General features: G+C 52.9%; 5 protein-coding genes across 5 annotated transcripts; 3 read left to right on the top strand and 2 right to left on the bottom strand.

Annotated features, from left to right (window-relative positions):
* Window positions 1-475: 475 nt before the first annotated feature.
* Window positions 476-3,164, top strand: POX_f07509 (uncharacterized protein; the record flags this gene model as incomplete). Its single annotated transcript, XM_050116304.1, has 2 exons — window positions 476-811; window positions 903-3,164. The coding sequence occupies 2 exons, from the start codon at window positions 476-478 to the stop codon at window positions 3,162-3,164; spliced, it is 2,598 nt and encodes an 865-aa protein (XP_049966443.1).
* Window positions 3,165-3,483: 319 nt separating this feature from the next.
* POX_f07508 (uncharacterized protein) lies at window positions 3,484-4,442 on the bottom strand (the record flags this gene model as incomplete). The annotated part of the gene is made up of 2 exons (XM_050116303.1): window positions 3,484-4,201; window positions 4,384-4,442. 2 exons carry the CDS (start codon window positions 4,440-4,442, stop codon window positions 3,484-3,486), a joined length of 777 nt encoding a protein of 258 aa, XP_049966442.1.
* Window positions 4,443-7,539: 3,097 nt separating this feature from the next.
* POX_f07507 (Glucokinase) lies at window positions 7,540-9,118 on the top strand (the record flags this gene model as incomplete). Its single annotated transcript, XM_050116302.1, has 2 exons — window positions 7,540-7,722; window positions 7,808-9,118. The coding sequence occupies 2 exons, from the start codon at window positions 7,540-7,542 to the stop codon at window positions 9,116-9,118; spliced, it is 1,494 nt and encodes a 497-aa protein (XP_049966441.1).
* Window positions 9,119-9,905: 787 nt separating this feature from the next.
* On the bottom strand, window positions 9,906-11,069 carry POX_f07506 (putative aryl-alcohol dehydrogenase AAD14; the record flags this gene model as incomplete). Its single annotated transcript, XM_050116301.1, has 1 exon — window positions 9,906-11,069. The coding sequence occupies one exon, from the start codon at window positions 11,067-11,069 to the stop codon at window positions 9,906-9,908; it is 1,164 nt and encodes a 387-aa protein (XP_049966440.1).
* A 3,256-nt stretch (window positions 11,070-14,325) lies between these two features.
* POX_f07504 (Efflux pump roqT) lies at window positions 14,326-16,544 on the top strand (the record flags this gene model as incomplete). Its single annotated transcript, XM_050116300.1, has 4 exons — window positions 14,326-14,802; window positions 14,902-15,281; window positions 15,369-15,795; window positions 15,897-16,544. The coding sequence occupies 4 exons, from the start codon at window positions 14,326-14,328 to the stop codon at window positions 16,542-16,544; spliced, it is 1,932 nt and encodes a 643-aa protein (XP_049966439.1).
* Between the last annotated feature and the right edge of the window lie 594 nt (window positions 16,545-17,138).

Genomic DNA, 17,138 nt, shown 5'->3' with positions numbered 1-17,138 from the left:
TTGCTACATAGGATGGTTATCTGTTTTCAAAATGACTCTTGTATCTATCCACCCGGCTCATAGCTTATGACCTCGATGCTTTCTAAATACATCTGAACACGACTGCTCCACGAGCATTGGTGAATCCGATCGACCATCAAGACATGCCGGGTAGAATTGATAGTGGGTATCCGAGATTGAATATTACGAAGTCGAGATCATGGCCTCATTTCACTCAGATCTCTCAAGGCCAATGCTATGCCCTTATGCGGTATCTCTTTTTCCCTAAGGCACTCCATACACTCCGCGCAACTGAAGACCCAACTTGAAGATGATCTCGAAAGCGGCCACACTGCCGTGCAGGAAGCCTCGTCGATGTTCCTCCGCCGCAGGTGGGGCCGCTGGTCATAACCACGCGCCAAGCACTCACAACTTTCTTTTTGACACACCAAAGGTTGTGAAGCTCTAGGCATCTGAACCTCCACCCTTCGCCAGGATGGCGTCCAATGTGGCAAAGCGGAAGCAGCTCGGTCAACATGGACCTTCTGGCAACACTGGAGCCGCAAGGAAGCGAGCCAAGACTTTCGATGCCCGTACCTTGGCTGTGCAATCCACCGACGCCGCCCTCTCAGCTACGGGCGAGCTCGACGTGGCCGCGTACGCCGCCGCTCGAGCATTTGAGATTCAAGCCCTCGAACAGGGTATGCAGCGGTCCAAAAATGCCCTGACGACCCGGGCTTTCCAAAAGGTTCCTCGTGCGCTGCGACGTCGCACGGCAAGTCACAATGTCAAACGAGTTCCGCGGAGGTTACGAGCGCGGGCAAACCGTGAGGTATGTTCTTTTGATCGGGCTTATGCTTTGCTCATTGCTGAGCGTGGGGTATCCATGAGCGTTTCTGGTTGCTGACATTTTGGTATTCAAGATGGTCGAAGACAATACGCCCACCGTCACTGCCCGTCGTCGCAAACCCAGTCAAATGATGCGCATCCGCCTGGAGACCGCTCGACGCCTCCAAAACCTCAATAAGAAGTCGAAGAATAGGCGTGCGGCAGCTAAAGCGGAAAGGGATAAAGAAACAGAGGCCCTTGCGGAGAAAGAAGGCAGTCACACTTTCCAAACCGCGCCTCGTGTGCCGAAGATCAAGAAAGGCAAACTATCACGCCCGCCACCTCCAGAGTCCAAGTTCCGCAAGCGTCAGAGATGCAAGACATGGTTGCCCACACACATGTATCATGCGAAACGGGCTCATATGGCAACTAGCAAAGATCCGATTTGGCGCTTTGCTATTCCCATTTCACCGACAGAGAAAAGCTACCGACCCACACACCGGGCCCATGGCGCCCGCGGTGCTGTCGCATGGGACATGAGTTACATGTCTACAGTGCAACTCGAAGGAAATGAGTCCTGTATTGAGTCTGTTCTGAGAGCAATCGGCGTCAATGGCGACGAGGCGTGGGGTGGAAAGGGGAAGAAGTGGAGGGCTGGAACCAGATCGTTGCAAGCCTGGGCATTCGAGAAGGAACAGCCCACTCGGGCCATAGCACCTATCACGCTGATCTGGTGTGTGCAGGCAAGGAACGAGGATGTGGAAATGGTGGACGTAGAAAAGCCTACAGCTGCCCCGAAGGCTTTGCGACGAAAGCTCTTCATACGTATCCACCCCTCTGCATTCCTCCAACTCTGGGCCGATCTGCTGGAGATCTCCAAGCGACAAAACCCACCGGTCATGGTAGAAGACCTCCGGTTCGAGATAGGCAGCATTGAGATCTCCGGTCCAGGGTCTACCGAGGCTCTGCTGGCTACCTTGCAGCCTATACCTCGCCCAGAAAAGGCGAATGCACAAAGTCCTGAGGATACTTGGCCATCTCTACTTGGCGTGTCCAATCCTTCATCTCTCCCAAGCAATGCTCTATTGTCGTTCTCTGTGGCAGATCCCCGTTTGCGATTTCCTTCATCTACTCTCAACCCCCCGGACACTGACACCCATATGAATAACTTGGCAACATTACTCGCGACTTGGCCACCAGATCAAACACAAGGACCTTCCTCTCTCTTTGACCGGCCCAGTCGTCTTGCGGCTACGAGACAGCTCCCGAGCCAAAAGGCAATCAGTCGCCGTCGCACGCTGGCAGGACCAGGCAAATATCCCCCGGCTCAACCCACAGATCCACACATTCCTGTGATAATCCTTGCCAGCCGTCCGCAGTCTCAGAAAACCAGAAACTCTGCTCCGGGCTCTTGGACAGTTCTTTTGCCTTGGAAATGTGTGGTCCCCGTGTGGTATTCACTTATGTTTTATCCCCTCTCCAGTGGAGGAAACCCCCGATTAGGTGGATTGAAGGAACAGCAACAACTTGCCTTTGAGGCTGGCCAGCCATGGTTCCCGGGAGATTTCCCCGGTACGCGTGCTGGCTGGGAGTGGTGCCAGCGAGAGACCCAGAAGACTCGCCGTCAGTGGGAGAGGCGGCCGAAAGGTCGGCGAGTCGAGTTTGGCAGTCTCGTCATAGCAGATGGTCATCCCAAGGGTGAGATTGGCCACGGATGGGCCTGTGACTGGCAGAGACTCGTGGAAGGACCGCCACAGCAGACGACCGCGCCGGATGTCTCTGGAGAGCAGAACGACGTCCAGGCTCCTTCTATCCCGCCTTTGGGCATTCACAACGTCCGAAATCTCTCGGGGGAAACGAGCCAGCTGTTCACAAGACTTGCCAAAACAACCATTGATACATCGGCGCTGGCTACGATACATCTCACGCTCCTCAATCGTGGGACCCCCGTGCCATGTGCGCGGATTTACCGCCTCCCCACTGATCCCGTGGTCCGGAAACGCTGGCTTGATCGTGCATCGTCGTCTAAGCCGGCGGCGAATGGACGAAAGAACTCAAATCAAAAAGTATCCTTTCCGAAGGAAGAAACACAACGTCAGCTTGCAGAGAGATTGGTGTCGGCTGTCGTCTCCGAGGAATCTGGATCTGATCATTGTGATTGTCCCGCAGAAGAGGATCTCATCGGCTTTGTCACTGCTGGGAACTTTAATCTTTCAGAGGGCAAGGGGACAGGAATCGGATCGATACTCCTGTCGAAGGTTGTGACACCTTGTCAGAAGCCAAGTGAACGCAAACTATGTATTGTCCGGACTGCGGGTGAGCGGGTTGGACGGCTTGGAACATGGGAGTTTGTGTGATAGATTTATATCAAAAGTTTCTCGATACCCCGGTGATTTAATCTTGAACACAGTCAACCTCAGTGGAAGTGATGAATACTTTCTGTCTTTCCGCCTCAGCAATACCCTAGGGCTTTTGTAGACCACTATGCAGAGTAGCTTCATTGTAGTCGCCGCGATGCGGGCTCTTCTTGCGATTTGAGAAACCAGGATGTAAAGCGGAGGAAGGAAAAAACATGCACCATCTATACATACACTACAACATGCGCAGGCCGAGATCTTTCATTATCAGGGCCTTGTCAACCCCAAGAAACATGAACCGTATGCCTGAAAATGAGATCTACCCAACGACACGATCCACAAAGGCGGCCTCCATCTTGGCAACCTCCTTCTTGAAAGACTCGACCTCCTTCCAGCAATCCAAGGGTCGCCTGTCGTGCACGCGCAGACAGCTAACGACATCGGCCTTGGCCTTTTCGACCCCCTCATCGAGCTCCACCAACTTTCTCCGTCCGTCGAGACGGCTGCGCAGCACATCGATCTGGCTCATGACAGAGTCCCGCGAGAGCTCACGGTTGGCGGCGGGCTGCTGGGGCTGGGCAGCAGGTTCTTGGGGCGCGGCGAAAACGGGCGATGCGTCGTACTCACGACCGGCGAAGGGAATACGAGGCGCATCCAGGTTCAGAGATCCAGCGGGGTATCCAGATGAGGAATAGGCGACAGGGAAAGTCGCGCTGCTCGCGGGGATGGAGCCATTGTCCTTGGCTTCAGAGAGACGCTTCTCGATCTCAGCGAGGGTTTGCTGTTCACGCTCGTGGAGACGTTGAAGTTCCTGGGCGACTCGGTTTTGAATCTCGAGTTCCAGGGCCTTGGCACGGGATGAGTCGGTCTGAACGGAAGAATACAAAGAAAGGGTGATATTGTTAGTTTTTTTTTTGTTTACTTTGTATCGGTTGTTTGAGGCCGCGCCTTGGGGTCTGGGGCTGGTATCCAAACGAACCTCGGAAGTGGACTGGAGAGCCTCGACTAGGTTGGAGGAGAATTGGACGGGGGAGTTGCTGCGCAGAGGATTTCGTATTAGCTTTGGCTCATTTGTCAGGTCATTCTCGTTCGCAGATGCCCATTGACACGGATATCATGACAATCGCGCTTCACGAAACCGGTTCTTGCGATTTCCGTTTCCCGCCTTGACTACGCTCTGGCCACATCGACGGGTCACCACCGGGGATACCAAGTGTACCTTGTGAAGACGTGTTGGGAGCTACCTCCCGCCTCGGGTTTGGAACTGCCAGCGCCCATTCTTCCAGATGGCAGGATGTAATGGCCGTCGAGTCTTTTTCCAGAATCGAAGGACTGTCATCGGAACACCACAATTGACCCGAAGCTCCGATACTTTGAATCACGTGCCCGGGTATGGGCTTAGTCATCGGGGCCGCCCGCGGGGACCTCTTCCTGCCTGAGGGATCACAGCAGGTCCGTACGTGCATGAGCTCCAGATCTCGGTGCTACATATTGGCTGTGAGGTTGCAATACTCGATGAGAATGAGAAAGCTGAAATCTGCTTGGATCCCAATATTCTCCATGGCCGAGCGTTTTATTAACCCGTACGAGTGCTTGATCCAAGGTTCTGCTTGGTTCAAAGAAGGCATTGGCCGCGCGTGATGGACCTAACCACGGGCTATTGTAGAACATTTCAGCGCTACGTCCACAAACGAGTTACGGTGGAGACCTGACTCGTGGTAAAAATGGCGAACCCGTATGGATTAGCTCATTCATGAAGTTGTTTCAAAAGCTCATTGTTTCGCTCCGTTGCCCATTTCGCATCACAGGAACATGGATGGTCACATGGTTACATCAATTGGGCATTCCATGATTTCGGTACGTGTCCCGTCTACAGTTATATATCACAAGGTCCAAACCAGCTACTTTCTATCTGGATCCCATACCTGGGGTAGGTGGATCTCTTGATGCGAGGTTTCGAAAATAGATAGAGATTGGGGGTGTGACTCTGGTCGGTGTCCATATTGATCGGACCTATACCTAATAGTAAGTATCAACTACATGTACCTAATGATCTCAGATTCCCTCCACTTGAACAGTTCTTGGTGGTCACCCCCTTTAGGTGTGCTAACTCGAAGTACAGTGGTACCATCCACCCATGAATGATGTCTCCAGAAGGATGTATACGAGGTAGGCACGTATGTAGGTGCGGGAGGGAAGATAGATCAGGCTCCCCCAACCCTACGAGAGTATCTCCAACTGTAATCTATTATTGGACTGATGTTCAACTGACCGCTTCAGATGATGTGAACTTAGATTCGCAGATCCTTTCACTACGATCTCGAAGTACCAGTACCCTCCTATCCCATCACGAATCGAGGGCTCACAGGTAATAGTACATATCTGGTAATGGACCGCAGGAAAGGGTGTCTACCACCAGGTACGGTCGTGCACTGACGTAACGGCACCACGATCCCCCGTGTATATGTTTGTTGATCCCAACAGACGCCATCGTTCCTGGAACTCTACCAAACGGAGGCTGTATTTTACCCAGTAAAGCGAGGACCCAAATAGAACATGAGGTCACTGCCTGGTATCCATGGATGGTGGGGGATACAGCCATTCAGCACAGATAGAGTCTGCCTATACGACCGAAATAAATTGCCGTATTTTGAATTATCGTCACGGTCAGGGGTTGAAATCGTTTTTTTTTTCTAGAAGACTTCCCATCTCGACCAATTGAGCGGTCAAACCCTCCTTGAAGTCCGCTGTGCTCCAGCCTTTACCCCACTCTCCAGACGGATTCCGCATTGCCATTAGTCACAGCGTGTGGGAAAGTGAGTCGAGGGGTCGGGATTCCGAGACTGCTCGGCTCAGGCGAACTCCTGCACCCAATTTGAGTGGTTCTGCCTTCGGCTGGCCGAGCCTCGCGAAGAAGCCGAATGGCTCCCCCGGGATCCCGAGGCCCTCGACTTGCCCTTTCACTCGAATGACTGGGACTGTTCCGACACCGATTCTCATATACCCCTCAAAAAAAAAGACGGTCTCAGATGTCTTCATCGAGCTGATACCTGGACATCATGTCCGTCACGCCGGCACTGCAACCCTCAGCTGTGACCAAGACTGCCAGCTTCGAAGCTTTACGACACTGTAGAGTTTATGCAGTGATGCATAGGGAACACATTCTGGAGCCAAGTTTCGACGTCCTGGTACGAATCGACAAATCACGCTTCAAGGCTCCTTCTCCCAGATGAGTGCACTCCCCGACGGTCCGAGTGGCCGAAAGGACCACGGACGCATCGTCGAAACTCTTCTCCCACTCAGTATTTCCCCGTCCCCTGTCCGCAGTGACCCATCTTTGCCCCGTCTCCTCGGTCTTTCCCGGGGGCGCCTAAGCCACTGTCGCTCACCGGTGAAGTCGGGGGAGACCAGAGAAGTGCTGCGACTCGCAAGAGCCACGGACACAGTGGTACCGATTACACAGAACAAGCCCACATTGGGGCAGAGCAACTCCCCACAATGTTTACGGGCGTGCGCAATGGAATCGCCGAGAGCAGGGAAGACCTTTTATGCCGTCATGACTGCGACAAAAGTAGGCACGGGTCGACTCGGTGGCTTGAAAATTTCGGCCCCGCGGGGTGTATTTGGCTGGTATTGGGAGAACCTGGCTACGGTCTGACAGGCCGCAATCGAACGGTCACTTCGGTATGTCAGTATCGGTGCCCTGTCGATCTGGACCGTTACACCGAGTCTCTCTGTCTTTCTTTTGGGGGGTCTTTGAGACGTCCAGCAGACGCGAGGAAAAGGCCGAGACAGATTATACATATGAAGGCTGGTCAATTATTCAAAAAAGGCGATTTGATTGCACTATCTCTAGCTAACCAAGCATCGGGAATGCTGTCGCAGGCGATTGGAATTCAGCAATGTCCGATTGATGGGTTGCCAGACAAACATGCCGACAAGAATCCATGCGATTGTTTTACAGTACAGTAGATCCGCTCCGATGAACCCGAAACTTCTAGTGATACACATCCAATTCAACGGGCTGGCACCAAAGTGGCCCCGCGTGACGAATGACCAAAACTATCTTTTACAGGAGAAAACGGGGATCAAACCGTATTGTAAATTGGTATTCCATGTACCGCCGCAAGGGACGGACTGACCTCATGGACCCCGCTGTCATCCCACTTGGCACGCGCGCAGACTTACCCTCGTCGTCGCTTTTTCTGAAACTTTCTTCGTCTCTCGGTTCTTTTCTTCTTTCCATCCTTCGCCTTCTCTTTTTGTCATACCATTCTCCTCGCCCTGGTTGTTGATCCCCTCCTCATACCTTCCGATCTTCAATCCATCAACTCACCGGGCTCGTAACCTACCCTTCTTCCTTCTCAGCCCCACCATGTCGTCTGCTCTGCTGAACGAGGCTACGCGCATTGCGCGCGAGTTTGACTACCCCGCGGACCAGGTGAAGCGGGGTGTTGAAGAGTACATCAAGCAATCAAACGAGGGCCTCGCAAAGGAAAACACCACATTGAGCCAAATTCCCACTTTCGTGACTGCGGTCCCCAATGGCACAGAAAAGGTAACAAGGAGTGATCCCCAGTCCCTCCCCGCTCCTGCCCAGAAAAGTGCACCGAAAAGAGCTGAATACTGACTCTGTGTTCTAGGGTCTGTATCTTGCAGTCGACTTGGGTGGCACCAACTTCCGTGTCTGCTCCGTTCAGCTCCACGGTGACACGACCTTCTCCCTCACGCAGTCGAAAATCATGATCCCCCGGGAACTCATGGTCTCCGGAACATCCAAGGAGCTCTTCCTTTTCCTGGCCCGTCAGATCGAGGCTTTCTTGCGCATCCACCACAATGAGCACTTCGAGGCTCACCTGCGCCGCCGTCGTGACGGCAACAAGATCGAGGACCTGTTCGACCTTGGATTCACCTTCAGTTTCCCCGTGCGCCAGTGCGGTATCAACTCGGGCACTCTCATTCGTTGGACCAAGGGCTTCAACATCCCCGACGCGGTGGGTCAAGATGTCTGCGCTCTCCTGCAGTCTGCGATTGATGAGCTCAACCTCCCCGTGCGCGTGGCCGCGCTGGTGAACGACACCGTCGGTACCCTCATGGCTCGCTCGTACACCTCTCCCGGCGAGACCGGAACTCTCCTGGGTGCCATTTTTGGTACCGGTACCAACGGTGCCTACGTTGAGAAGCTTGAAAAGGTGACCAAGCTCAAGGACATGAAGGATGCGCAATATGACAGCTCCACCGGGGAGATGATCATCAACGCCGAGTGGGGTAGCTTCGACAACCAAATGAGCGTGCTGCCCGACACCATCTATGACCGTGAGCTTGATGCGGATAGCAACAACCCCGGTGTGCAGATGTTCGAGAAGCGTGTCTCGGGCATGTTCTTGGGTGAGATTCTGCGCCGCGCTCTGCTGAGCCTGCACAACAACCCCGAATTCGGCCTCTTCAAGCCCAGCCAGAACTCCTCCGTCTCCATCCCCGCCGATTCTCTCTTCTACCGCCAATGGGGGCTGGACACGAGTCTGCTGAGCCAAGTCGAGGCAGACACTAGCAAGGACTTCAGCGAGGTCAAGGCCGCTCTCAAGGATCACCTGAAGATTGAGAACCCCAGCAATGACGAGTGCCAGGCCGTGAAGACCATTGTTCACGCCATCGGCAAGCGTGCTGCCCGTCTCAGCGCTGTCCCTATCGCGGCCGTTCTCATCCACACTGGCAAGCTCGAGACCGAAAATATGGTCGACGTCGGAGTTGACGGCAGTCTTGTGGAGTTCTACCCCAAGTTTGAAGATTACATCCGCGAGGCCATGCGTGAGATGCCCCAGGTTGGAGTTGCGGGTGAGAAGAAGGTCCGCATCGGTATCTCCAAGGATGGCAGTGGCGTTGGCGCTGCCCTGATCGCCCTTGTTGCCAGCAAGGATGATACCATGCAATTGCCCACCAAGAGAGACGACTGATGATGTTCATGCACCATGAATCATTTTGTTTGTTCCTCCGGTATTCCCATAATTCTCACGACCCGATATCGCTTCTTTTCTTTCCAAAACCACTTTTAGTCTCCTGGCTGGGCCAGTTTCTACGGCGGGCACGGCTCGGCCGTGAGCCCCATGTCTTCTCCGGCACTATGGTGCCACCATCACGCTTCCCCTTCGCATGACCTGATGTCTTTGGCGAGAATGAATCGCCCGGGATCAGACTTTGATGATCAACCCTTCTCGACAAGTGCAAGAGCAATCGGTAGCCACTTTGGATCCGGTTGCGATGTCTCGACGATGAAGCGGCTGGCAGGGTGACCGTGCAAATGTACGCTCCCCGTGTTTTGTTATTTCATAATGTTGATATTTTACCTGGCGCACACACCGCAGTGTGAATCCTTAGAGATTTCTTTTTTCCTGTTTCTATCACTGGGCGACGACGATGGCTCCCGCGGTTGCATGAGCACTATCCCTGAGCCAAGCGATGCCGATAAATGGAATGGTACTTACCTCAATACATTGAAACTTTGCAATTTTGCATCTTTCCCCGTACACTTTTTCTTCCTGAGTAGGGAGTTAACGGTCGCCATCTTGGGGAATTGCTCGGTCGTCAGTGAGGACTACCGCGCGATACAGGTTGCGGGGGATAAAAACTGGACTTCGAGTGTGATTCATTATGTGTTTGTTCGATTTGTATGTGTACAAAGATTCATTATGTACAAATCACCCTGCCGACTCAGTTGCTGTGTACAGGTGAGATTTCCACGCTTCAATTACCAGGTTCGTATCCAATCGCCATGGGCGCCTTGACCAAGTCCACATGCCCGGCAGTGCCCGCGATGCCGAAGAGCTTACCCACCGTAGTAGCGGGGTCGGGCCCGATGAAATTGGACGGGAAGCCGACGTCGAATTCGTTTGCGGACTCGAGGAATTGGATTTGCTGCTCCGTCAAACGGATCGATAGAGCTTGGATGTTGTCGTGGAGATGTTCCACCTTGCGCCCACCGACGATGGGGAAGACATTGGGGCATTTGCACAAGACGTAGGCCAGAGCCACGGCGGTAACCGACTCGATGTTGTGCTCGGCCGCAACCTTGGCGAGAGCCTCGGAAATCCGACGCTCCTCGTCGGTCTGATCCGCGCCCATGATATTGCGCAAGCCCTCGCTGTTGGCTTTTCGGGCCTCCAGCTGCTTCGCTGTTTGGAAGTGACCGCCGCCCAGGACATCCCAGGGGGCCAGGGCCATGCCAAAGTGTCGGGCCATAGGGAGGATCTCGCGCTCAAAGTCACGACGCATCACATTCCATCGGCCCTGGTAGACCGAGAAGGGCGTCTTGCCATGTGCGCGAGCATACGTGTTGGCCGCCGAGACGACCCAGGCGGGACTGTCTGAGATACCCAGGTACATGACCTTGCCTTGCTCGACGAGAATATGCAGGGAGTCCATTACCTCTTCGATCGAGGTCGTATGATCCCACCAGTGCAGATACAGCACATCGATGTAGTCGGTTTGCAGTTTGCGCAGGGAATCGCGCACGCTGTTGAACATGCTTCGCTTGTGGTTGCCCAACACGTTGGGAGCCTTGCCCTTGCCGAGCTCCCAGGTGCGGTAGTCCGTAGTGAACTTGGTGGCGAGAACAATCTGATCACGGTTCTTGCGAGCGGTCATCCATTCGCCGATCCAGGCCTCGGACTGCTCGTTTTGGTAGTTGTTGGCGGTATCGATGAAGTTACCCCCGGCCTCAAAGAAAGCATCGAGGAGCTTGAAGGATTGCTCCTTGCTCATGCTCCCCATGAATTGATTCCAGGCGTCGCCAATGGACATGCCGCCCAGCTGGAGCGGCGAGACCCGAATACCGGCCGTGGAAGAGAGGACACGGTAGCGACCCAGAGGGGTGGCGGGCTCGGGAGGTGCCTTGAAGATTTCGTTCATGGTGAATATTCACACAAACTTCAGACAGTCGGAAAAAAAGGGGCGGTTTAACGGCGAATCTCAAAACAACACAATGGCTTGTGTCGCAGGTGTCTGAATAGAACTGTGGTGCATGGTTTGACCGAGTGAGGATTCCCCTGACCTTTTTATCCTCAACTCTCCATCAACTCCCCTTCCGCAGGATCCGGTGGATGCATCGATCTAGGCGGGTGTCATCCATCCGGAAATAAGATCTCAAGGACCGATCGGTCTACAGTACGCCTCGTGTCGACTCACCCGTGGATCGAGACCCTGAACAGGGAATCGACCTAGCCAAAGTCCTCTAGTCGTGCTCTGACGATCGATCAAAAGGGGAAAAGTCTTCAGCCCAGATTGGCAGGATTTTCAGAGTAACGGACAAAACTTCGGAGCATCGAGAAATACCTGCTTACTGAATGTGGTGCGTGCTAAGTTAGTAGGTCCCTTTGCCCGTCGAAGCAACGGATTATGCGGGGATAAGCTCCAGTCAGCGGGCCGAGACTGAGCCCATGATGTCATCCACTTGGAGTCGACGCTAATCTCCGGTACGGTCATCCGCTCTCACATGACCGCGGTGCTTCAGTTCTTCTACTTTCTAGCTGCACTTTGTACCCTACCCCCGGAGCCGTGTGCGCATCAGAATGAATGCAGCATAGCTGTGTGTCCTTTCACATGAGCCTTTCGCTCTAGGAGGTAGCCCGAGCCTCAAAGTGGGATAAATAGACGGGCGGAGAGGATGACCAGGATGGCAAAGTTGCAAGTCTTTTGCAGGTGGTCAATACCTTAACTCCAAAGTCCGCGCAACTTCCCCGTCATCTTTGTGCTCGGATTCTGTCCAGTTGGCCGATTGGACCACCACGGGTGACAGTTGAGTACTGAGGCAGTTCAACTGATGAGAGGAGTGCTGTAAGTTGTGATCACCAGTAAGTGGCATTTAAAAAGTACCGCAAAAGTGGGAAATTGGATCTATACATTATGCTTTCGACACACAGAGTTCGACCCTGAAGATGTTCGAGGCTACTCGGTCGGGTATGCAAGTATTTGCTTGCTATCTCCTTCTTGTACCACACTGCAGTTCTGATTACTGCGCTCGGGTGGTATTTCTCAATGCAGTCCAGTAAACCCTGTGCGATGAGTACTCGAGCTCTTTCCCAGTGTAGACAGGCATCTTCGTCAGTCAGTGGAAGGGGATTCTGATTGCCAGCGGACTCTCTAGTCAGCTGATTCCTTCCCTCCGTTCATCATCATGCCACACCGTAAGACCAACACAGGAATCCAAAACAGGCGCCAGGAGAGATCCCAGACGCAGGGGTCCTCACACACGGACACCTCAGGTGAAAAGGAACCCCCCGCTCTCAGTCTCAGTCCTGAGCATTGCAGACCCTCCTTGCAGAAAGCCAGAGATCATCAAGTCCCGTCAGCCACGGCCAGAGAGGCACAGACCTCTCTGCTCGGCCAAGCAAAGCACGGCCTGGTATTTGAGGATCATCCTCACCAGGTCGACTCTTGAACAGTTCATCCTTTTGAATCCTCTTGAGGGATTTCACTTCCAACCCTCATTTGACCGATTGACCGGCTACAATCAGATCACTTCCGAGATCCACCTGCTCGGTGGATGCGTGGACTATCGCATCTTTTCATCACACCGGGCGCACGATGAACTCCTCCCCTTGAGGCTGTTCGTCTTGGCAAAATCGCGCAAAGTATTTCACCTGAATCAACCTAATTCCAGCAGCTCGCTCTGGTCTTGAAGATTATTCAATTGGCAGATGCGACCCAGAGACGTCCATATCCTCAGTCCACCTTTTTGGGTCCTAAACGACGAGGTGGCTTTGCTGGCCATTCAGACCTGCCTAAATAGTATGGCGCATCTCTGTCCTGCTTCGGCCACACGCAAATCACGTCTTCCCAATCTGCCCGACGCTGGCCGGCCGTACAATGTGTAGTTTTGCTTCTTCGTCTCTCTATTTTTTTTTTTGCTTTTTCCCCCTTCGTATGGCCCCCTTTTTGCACTTGGAACGGTTCGTCACGCGCCGCGTTCTTTACTTTCATCGTGGAGCAAGGGTCGACCCTCTTAATTGATATCCGGTGGAATTGACTCAATCATCTTCTCAGCCCCTCCCGCGATTCCCTTCCAGTTGCCGCGCAGTGGATCCGCCCCCGTCAGGGCGATGGGACCCGTCTGGGTCCATACGTGAATCTTCAGGTTTGAACTCGGCAATCCTTGCAGCGTTGAGGAACTGGGGGATTGAGCCCTGTCCGTCGGCTGAGAGATGTGGTTTCACCTGGTCTACCAATCGTGATTCGCTCTCTCGTAAGCCTAAGAGTCGACATGATTCTTCTACCCCCATGACTTGGATCACAACCGAAAAAAGGTGACGCCATGATCAGGGCAGAGTGAGGGAACAATTCGGTCAGCATGCTGAGCGGGAAAAGATGACTTTGAAGGATCGGCAGATGCACGACAGTTAACCGAGCGCTGCGGTCTGTACCATGCTCATCGAAGCAAGGTCGAACGATCCTCTCGAACAATCATGATATTACTACATAGACCGCTCCGTGAGATGGAGCAGACACGGAAAATCCTTGGCGCAATGAAGCTGCATGTGCGACCTGCCCAGTTCATGCAACAACGCCATGACCCCGGGATCTGGCCAAACCGGCCACATGGAGAGAATCCATCGTCACAACCTGTGCGACCGTCGGAGACTCATTCTTTTTGTACACATCTGGATTTAGAATCGGTCCTGGAGCTTAGTACTGTACCCAGAAGATCAACATGTGGATATCCCATGCTCACACCTACTCTCGGGGCCTCCAGTTGCCCGGACATTCCAGAGCTCTGACCAATTGTCCCAAGAGAAAAAAAAGCAAGTGACAAAAAAAAGAGAGTTTTTGTCAGTAAGGTCGCGCGATTTCTCGATGAGACCTGTACAAATGGTACGGTTGGGATGACAATCGTGTTGGATACGAGTGCCATGCCAATCTGCCTGCGTGGCCTGCACGTCTGTTGGCCCGCATCTATGGGCTTCTCTCCGTCTGCTGCACTCCACCTTATACCCTCCAGCTTGTTTTTAATATCTGGCCGATCTCTAAAAAATCTGCTTTTGCCACTATTCTGATCCTGACGCCCCTTTCAGCTCGTGTCTCCTAGCAATTTATCTCAGACACTTTTCTCAAATAACAGACGTCGTGGGAACTGCTTCCCCGCCACTCTGTGCGCAGTGGCCGTGAAATCATGTCAACATTCTTTAATCCTTCCGATGCGCCCAAAGAGGTGAGAGACGAAGGGACTCCGGTTCTGAATGCGAGTTCCACCGCAAATGGAGCCACGCCTGCGAGTCTTGCTCCCAACATTGTCTTCTCGTCTGAGTCGGACCCCTTTGCTCGAAATGAGTCTTCACCAAAGCCGCCCAGTGACATCGAAAGCACCCTTGTCGGAGGTTCCACCCGGGGTCCCTCGCCCATCGACCACATGGCTCAAAAGACAGTCTTCGAGGGTCATGATTCACACGCACCGTTGAATGAGAATGTCGCTAAAGAACTTGATGAAAAAGACGCAGCGGCTGTCCCCGTCAACGGGGAAGAGGAGAAATGCTCGAGCGATAGTGATGCGGAGAACAAGGACGAGGAGACTGAGTCCGAATATCCCACCGCGTGGAAATTGATCTTGATCTCGATTGCCCTGTGTCTCTGCGTGTTCTGTGTGGCATTGGTACGTACATACCCGAGTGGAATAGATGATCCACATGGAAGCTCTCTTCGAGTGCTTTAGATCCTTGAATCGTGACTTACATTTGTATTCCGTCCGCAGGATAACACAATCATTGCCACCGCTATTCCCAAAATCACAGACGAGTTCAATTCACTCAATGATGTGGGATGGTATGGAAGCGCTTACTTGCTCACGACTTGCGCCGTGACTCTGATATTTGGCAAGTTGTATACCTTTTACTCGGTGAAATGGATCTACCTCATCGCCCTGTCCATCTTCGAGGTTGGCTCTCTGGTCTGCGGTGTGACCCCGAGTTCGGTGGGCTTGATCTGTGGTCGAGCCATTGCTGGTCTCGGTGCGGCTGGCCTGTTCTCGGGCTCAGTCTTGATCATCACGCAGAGTGTGCCCCTGGTGAAGCGTCCCGTATACACAGGAGTCTTGGGCGCGATGTTTGGTGTTGCTAGCGTGGCAGGCCCTCTGTAAGTTCTCAAATATGATCCATTCACAGCCGTCCCCTCCTGGCACTTTTTTTTTTCTTTTTACTGACGACCGCTGTCTTATCCAAGCATGGGAGGAGCGTTCACAGATAGACTGACTTGGCGCTGGTGTTTCTATATCAACCTGCCTATCGGGGGTGTCACATTCTTCTTCGTGTTTTTCTTCTTCCAGGGGAATAAGGCGTTGAAGGCTACCATGGGCTGGAAAGAGCAGCTTGCGGAACTTGACCTCATTGGCTCCATCTTTTTCTTGCCCGCGATCATCTGTCTGTTGCTCGCATTGCAGTGGGGTGGTGTCAAATATGCCTGGGGTAGTGGACGAATTATTGCGTTGTTTGTTGTCTTTGGAGTCTTGACCATCATCTTCGCGGTCATCCAGTGGCGTGGGCAAGATCGTGCCACCGTTCCTCCTCGACTGATCAAGAATCGAAATGTCTGGGGTGCCGCATGGTATGCGCTGGCAATCGGTGCAGGATACTTTGTGTTGGTCTACTATGTGAGTTTCTTTTTTCTTCCTTTCTTTCCTTTACTACCTCTCAACCTTGATTGGGGGTTCCTTTCGGAACGTTCATCTGTAAACTAACAGGTGATTTACAGCTCCCCATCTGGTTCCAAGCGATCAAGGGCGCTACTGCTGTCAAATCGGGGATCATGAACTTGCCCACGATCATTACCGTGGTGCTGGTGTCGATCCTTGCCGGTGGACTGGTCACGGCCTGTGGATACTATACTCCCTTTATGATCGCTTCTTCGATCGTCATGACCATCGGTGCGGGTCTGCTGTCTACCCTCGAAGTTGACTCGGGTCACCCCAAATGGATCGGGTACCAAGCACTCTTCGGTATCGGTTTGGGTCTGGGGATGCAACAACCCATGATTGTCGTGCAAACCGCCCTCAAGCCCGCCGACGTTCCAAGCGGGACGGCTCTTATCATGTTTGCTCAGACTTTGGGCGGAGCCATCTTCATCTCCGTGGCTCAGAACATCTTTCAGAACCAACTGCTGCACTATTTGCAGGTGGACGCTCCCGATGCGAATGCCGCCCAGCTCGTGGCGGCCGGTGCAACCATGATTCGAAAACTGGTTTCCGGCACTCTATTGCAGCAAGTCCTGGTTGCATATAACGATGCGCTCACACAGACATTCTACGTGGCTGTGGCAATGGGCGCGCTCTCGCTAATCGGGCCCTTGTTTGTCGAGTGGCTCTCGGTCAAGGGCAAGAAGATTGAAACCCCTGCTGTTTGAAGGGGTCAAGATCTCACTCGCGGCTCTACCACTTTCCTCTCATCATATCATCTGGAAGAGGGTCCGAGAGGGTGATAGAGATGGTTGCCTTTTTTTTTCTTAATTTTTTCCCGAGGCATCCACCCCTCCTCACCCCCCTCCCCCCGATCTTCTCGATTTCCGCTTTGGATGCTCGTCCGTGGACCTCTTTTCTCGCATACTCTACTTTGAGTATCCTTTTCAATTACGTTCTCTAATGTCTGAGCGGGAACCCCACCCCCCTCGCGTCAACGACGGTATCGCCGCTCACCTTATACCAACGCCCTCTTTTAGGGTCTGGAAAAAAAAACAACTAACTCTAATCTTAAGTCCTTGAATCATGTCTATGGAAAATGAATTATGTGAACCAAATCTATCTTTTAGATCGAATGCATCACCACGCTGCTTGTATAGGTAGCTGTGTGTTAAAATGGACGAGCATGGCCCATGAATTGAAGAGACAAATATAGAATTCTTCAAGACAAAAGCAATGTCTATACACAAGAGATACAATTATCGACCAAGGTAGGTAGTACCAATAGAAAAAAAAAGGGGGTAAACAGAGAGAAAAACAAC

The sequence above is a fragment of the Penicillium oxalicum genome, chromosome VI (assembly GCF_001723175.1).
Source record: "Penicillium oxalicum strain HP7-1 chromosome VI, whole genome shotgun sequence".
In the NCBI taxonomy this organism is placed as follows: Eukaryota; Fungi; Ascomycota; class Eurotiomycetes; order Eurotiales; family Aspergillaceae; genus Penicillium; species Penicillium oxalicum.
This window is presented reverse-complemented; position numbering and strand designations above follow the sequence as displayed.